At 39.9% G+C, this 6231-nt stretch overlaps 1 protein-coding gene across 1 annotated transcript; it reads left to right on the top strand.

Annotated features, from left to right (window-relative positions):
• The first annotated feature begins 4384 nt into the window (after positions 1–4384).
• LOC150007294 (transcription factor BTF3) lies at positions 4385–5065 on the top strand. The gene has a single exon (XM_090280504.1). The coding sequence runs from the start codon at positions 4394–4396 to the stop codon at positions 4880–4882; it is 489 nt and encodes a 162-aa protein (XP_090136630.1). The 5' UTR covers positions 4385–4393; the 3' UTR covers positions 4883–5065.
• The last annotated feature ends 1166 nt before the right edge of the window (positions 5066–6231 follow it).

Raw genomic sequence — 6231 nt, 5'->3', positions numbered from 1 at the left:
AACAAGTAAATCTAAAAAACATAAACAAGCCAAGCAAACAAACAGAACAGGAACAGAATCATAAGTATGGGGAATATATGGAGGGTATCAGTGGGAGGGGGAAGGAGAAGACTTGGGGAAATAGTTCAGGATCAAGAGCATAATTGGTAGGAGAAAAATAGGCAGGGGGGATGTTAAAAATAGTATAGGAAAGGGTGAAGCCAAAAAACTTACATGCAAGGTCCATGCACATGAACTAAGAGTGGGGGATGCTGGAGGAAAGGGGAGTACCAGGTGGAGGTGGGCAAAGGGAAAAAACTAGGACAACTGTAACAGCATAATCAATAAAATATGCTTTAAAAATAAAAGAGAATGTTAGGTACAGATATAAAGTGCATAGGACGTGAACTCTAACTTTAAAATGTTTAGAGTTTGGTGAGGATAATAATTGTAAAAACAAATCAATTACAATTCAAAATTACATTTAAAAGGATAAAAGAAATGGAATCAGGGTTTCATGAGCAGGCAGATGAAAAACATGGTTAAATTTAAGGGTTTATGAAATTTTTGATTAAGGAAGTGGCATTTGAGTTCAAACTTATGGAATAAAAGTCATTTAACCACAAGGCATAGAGATGTTGAAATACCAAGTGTATCAGATTTGGTGAGGAATCATTGGGACTAGAGCAGAGGGCTTTGGGCACAGTAGCAAGAACTGTGTCAGAATTGAATGTCACCTCTGTACTGATTCTTGTGGACACAAAACAACCAGAATGAATGATTTATGTTGTGGGTACATAGCACACCAGGGAGTAACCATTACACTGAACCAAGCTCTGTCCTTTCCTGGCACATCACAAATTGCAAGCACTTGTAGATTAAGATTGTAACCCAGAACCTCCTTTGGGGCCTCTTGCTTCCTTTTCAAAAGTATAGGCTTTCCTAGTCAACAAGGTAATCAAAAGTTTGTTCTGTTTTTGGGTTAGGATCTCTGGAACATCTTTGCCAGAGTGGTAGGTCTTCCTTTGTTTGCTGCCTCCCTTGGGAATACTCCCCAGCATGGCCTCTCAACTCCTATCTGGAGCCATAGTGCATTTGCTAATCAATTCCCCAGCCCACCCCTTGAACAGAAGAAACCCAGGAAGGAAAGGTCCCTCTTACCACCATATCCATTTGGTTTACACTAGAATAATACTCCAGTCTGCATAATCACATAGAAATATCCTTACTTGTGGGGTAAAGGAATTTTAGAAAGAAATTTTAATATAAGGGCAGATAAGATAAAAGTTCTAGTTGCTGCAAACTCTCTCTTAAACCTCAAATTCTAAACCATTCTGAACAATGGCAAATTAAGTGAAAGGGCCAAAAGAGAACTCTTTGGGGAGCTTGGGAAATGTGTCTACAAAATGGAGAGAATGGTATCATTCCTTTGCTAATGGCAACCTCTATATTCAATACACAGAATGGCTCATTTTTAACACCTCATCTCCTCAGTAATAATCATAGAATGAACTAATAATATTAACCAAAAAATAAACACAGATTGTGAAAAACTTTTGTGCTTCATATGCATAATCATGCCAGTAAAAATAAAATAAAAACAATATTATAGTATAAAAAATAAAAATACAATGAATTAACTATTTTAATTATGTTAATAATATATATTTCAAAAAACATATATACATATTGGTCTGTCACAGTAATGAATAACATTACTTTTCACAAATTAAGTAGCAATATAATACAAAGAAAAGTAATTTAAAAATAACATATTTTAATTTTAAAGGTATTATTAAAAGTCAGTAAAATATTTCATGCATGAACTAAAATGTGTACTTACTAAACATAGGTATTACCCTTTGCAATTTGTACCTATTTCGCTCTTACACATTTTATTTATTTTTTATTTTTAAGTATATTTTATTGATTATCTTGTTACAGTGGTCCCAATTTTATCCCCTGTGCTCCCTTCTGCCCAGTACCTCCTTCTCCCAGCAATCCCAACTCCCCTTAGTTCATGTCCATGGGTCGTGCATATAAGTCCTTTGGATTCACCCTTTCTTATATTACTCTTAACTTCCCACTGTCTATTTTGTACCAACCAATTATGCTTCTTAATCCCTGAACCATTTCCCCATTTCTCCTCCTTCCCCCTCCCAGCTGATAACCATCCACATGATCCCTGTACCTATGATTCTGTTCCTATTCTGGTTTGCTTAGTTGAATTTTGTTTTTATTTTTTAGATTCAGTTGTTGATAGTTTTGAGGTTCTTGTCATTTTAGTGTTCATACTTTTGATCTTCTTTTTATTAAATAAGTCCCTTTAACATTTCATACAGTAATGGCTTGGTGATAATGAACTCCTTTAGCTTTACCTCGTCTGGGAAGCACTTTATCGGCCCTTCCATTCTAAATGATAGCTTTGCTGGATAGAGTAATTTTGGTTGTGGGTCCCTGCTTTTCATCACTTTCCATACTTCTTGTCAGCTCCTTCTTGCCTAGAAAGTTTCTTTTGACAAATCAGCTGACAGTCTTATATGCACCCCTTTGGAGGTAACTCTCTGATTTGCTTTTGCTGCTTTTAAGATTCTCTCCTTATCTTTAACCTTTGGCATTTTAATTATGATGTGTCTTGGTGTGGTCCTCTTTGGGTCTAGCTTGTTTGGGACTCTCTGTGCTTCCTGGACTTGTATGTCTATTTTATTCATCAAATTTGGGAAGTTTTCTTCATTATTTTTTCACATAAGCTTTCAATTTCTTCCTCTTCCTCTTCTCCTTATGGCACCCTTATGATTCGGATGTTGGCACATTTAAAGTTGTCCCAGAGGTTTCTAAGCCTCTCCTCATTTTTTTCAATTCTTGTTTCTTCATTCTGTATTGGTTGACTGCTTTTTTCTTCCTTGTGTTCCAAATCATTGATCTGAATCCTCGTTTTCTTCCCTTCACCACTGGTTTTGTGTGGATTTTCCTTCATTTCACTTAGTATAGCCTTCACTTCTTCCCATATGTGTTTGCCATACTCAAGCATATCTGTCAAGCCTGTGAGCATCTTCATCACCAGTGTTCTGAATTCTGCATCTGTTGGGTTGGCTATCTCCTCGTCGCTTAGTTCTCCCACTGGAACCTTGATCTGTTTCCTCCTTTGGGCCATACTTCTCTGTCTTCTCATCCTAACAGGCTCCTGTGTTTGTTTGCCTCCGCGTCCCAGGTAGAGCTCTCGTTCCTGTTATGTTGTAAGGGGTGGAGCCTTATGGATTTGTCAGTACCGGGCGATTTGTTTCATCACGTTGTGGCACTGTATGTGGGGGAGGGGCCTTCAAGGGAACAATGCCACTTTCCCAGCACTCTCCCCTTTTCTAGGCACTTCTCCCTCTTCTGTATGGGACTGGTGCCTCTCTAGCTGTTGCCCTGTCTGTCGCTCCCAGAGTGGACGGGTCTGAGGACATCCTAGGACTGTGGGGGCCCTTTAAACAAGCAGACTCTGTTGAGAGACCAGCAGTTTCTGCCTCCATCCCAACCCCCACTGGTTTGCACAGTCTGAAGCAATGAGGCTTGATTTTCCCTGGTGCTGGGACCGTGAGCTGTATGGTCTGGTCAGGAGCTGGGAATGCTCCCCAGGTGTCCCTCCCCACTTTTTAAAATGTGAAACTGCCCTTTCCACTGGACTGCTGCTGCCACCACCACTGCCACCACTAACGCTGCTGCCACCACCATACCATGTCCTTTCCACCCCAGCTCCGCTCCTCCTACCTGTCTGGACGAGTATCTCTTCTTTATATCTTTGTTTGTTGGACTTCCATGCAGCTTGATTTTCTGGAACTTCTAGTTGTCTCTAATTTTGAGGTAGCTGTATTCCTTCTTAATTGTGGGGGGCGGGGGGGGGGGAGACCCAGCATGTCTGTCTAGGCCTCCATCTTGGCCAGAAGTCACTCTTATATATTTTAAACACGAATAAAAACTCCAAATAGTCACACTGAAGGATAGAATTGAAATAATTTGCTCTGTTTCTTTCCCATTGTGCTCATTGTGCTACCATTATTTATTTTCTAATCTACTCTTTAAATGTAGAAATACCACAGGGATGGGAGATACAAACCATACTTGAAGTGAGATCAGACTTTTCCTAACTGTTATGAAGTTAGTCTCAAAATGAAACAATATAACTGAATCTATGTCTGGCAGCATACAACTATATAAATGGTAATTCACCAAATTAATGTCTATGTAGAACATAATGTTTGCTAAAGGATAAGTAATAACAATGTGCTAATTATAAGTCTACTTCTCTGTTATTAATACTCAGAATGAACTGTAGCAATTATTTAGAACTTATACCAATGAAAAAAAATTTTTTTAATGAGAAATCACTGACGCTGTTTAAAAATGTCAGAGCCCGGGACAGGAGCCTCAGATGAAAGAAACTATCATGAACCAAGAGAAACTCGCCAAACTGCAGGCACAAGTGCGCATTGGTGGGAAAGGTACTGCTCGTAGGAAGAAGAAGGTGGTTCACAGAACAGCTACAGCAGATGATAAAAAACTTCAGTTCTCCTTAAAGAAGTTGGGGGTAAACAACATCTCTGGCATTGAAGAGGTAAATATGTTCACAAACCAAGGAACAGTGATCCACTTTAACAACCCTAAAGTTCAGGCATCTCTGGCAGCGAACACGTTCACCATTACAGGCCATGCTGAGACGAAGCAGCTGACAGAAATGCTGCCCAGCATCTTAAATCAGCTTGGTGCAGACAGTCTGACCAGTTTAAGGAGACTAGCTGAAGCTCTGCCCAAACAATCTGTGGATGGAAAAGCACCACTTGCTACAGGAGAGGATGATGATGATGAAGTTCCAGATCTTGTGGAGAATTTTGATGAGGCTTCCAAGAATGAAGCAAACTGAATTGAGTCAACTTCTGAAGAAGATAAACTTGAAGAAGTTACTGGGAGCTGCTATTTTATAATATGACTGCTTTTTCAAATTTTGTTTATGGATCTGATAAAATCTAGATCTCTAATATTTTTAAGCTCTAGCCCCTTGGACACTGCAGCTCTTTTCAGTTTTTGCTTATACACAAGTCATTCTTTGCAGCAAATTAAGCTGAAGAAGCCTGGGAATAAAGTTTGAAACCAAGATTAATAAAAAAAAAAAAAAAAAAAAAAATGTCAGAGCCCAGTGATAAATAAAAATAGACTGACTTTTGGTCAGTTATACTATTGTTTTAAAATTTCCTCCACAAAGTACTCTTCCTTATAATCTACACAGGGCATTTAGCCCTAATAGCCATTAATTCAGCTATATGGCCACTGTGCTACAAAAATGTGAACATTCTCCTGAGCTGTTTAGAATAGGGCACTAGGGACATTGGGAGAACTTGAGACATGCACCCAGGAATTTATAGATATATATCCAAAGACTGAAGCCTGCTTTTCACCTGGGGTACGTGAGTTTTCTGGGGTTCAAGTGGATGCCACAGTGACTCCACCCAGGAAAGTGTTTTGTGGGGGAGAGAGGACCACAGGAGAAAAAGTCAAGATGTGCTGCTAAAGGCAAGGGATCGAGCAGCCTGTTGGCGAAGACATTACCAATACGGGAGAAGAATGCAGTGTGGAGGCTCACAGAACGGATCCCTAGAGAGGTGCCCTATGGAGGAACCCATATTTTTTACCTGCCACGACTAGCCAGTCCCCAAGAAAGAATCACAACCTGCACTGACTAAATTGAGGGGGAAAAGAATACTCCTATCTCTTTTCTCCTCTTTTCTGACCCTCTACCTTCAAACTTAAAGTAGTCAGGGAAGCAGCATAGTTCATGGGAGAAAAATAAATTATAGCCCACCCCCAACCCCTCTTTCCTGTTGCACTTACCCAATCCAAAGATCAAGCTTGGGTGCCAAGGAGGGAATAATCCTAGAACATATTTAAACTAGGCTGGCTTTTACCAAAAATTGATCTGTTTTTCAGACCCGAAAATGACCTGAAATGACAGCATCAGCCAAGTGCCCGGAGATTGGTTAGAACCCGTATCAATTCAATGGTAAAGAAAAATGAAGAGGGCGCTGTTGAGCTCCGCCTACCGATAACTGGGTAAGGCAAAATCCTGTCTCTAAACTACACCTGTCTGTTGATGATACAGAAGGCCAAGAAGACTTCTTTGCTACCCCGAGAACATTGTACATCTTTGACTTTATTCATAACACTGCAGATAAGCGAGATCTACTTCTTTTCTGTTTCAAGCCCCTTGACCTCTGG

The sequence above is a fragment of the Furipterus horrens genome, unplaced genomic scaffold (genome assembly GCF_987537825.1).
Source record: "Furipterus horrens unplaced genomic scaffold, mFurHor1.1.pri manual_scaffold_6, whole genome shotgun sequence".
Taxonomy (NCBI): Eukaryota; Metazoa; Chordata; class Mammalia; order Chiroptera; family Furipteridae; genus Furipterus; species Furipterus horrens.
This window is presented reverse-complemented; position numbering and strand designations above follow the sequence as displayed.

Bases quoted from the DNA above. Each gene is read 5' to 3' on its own strand.
- LOC150007294 (XM_090280504.1), top strand. From the start codon at position 4,394: ATGAAAGAAACTATCATGAACCAAGAGAAACTCGCCAAACTGCAGGCA.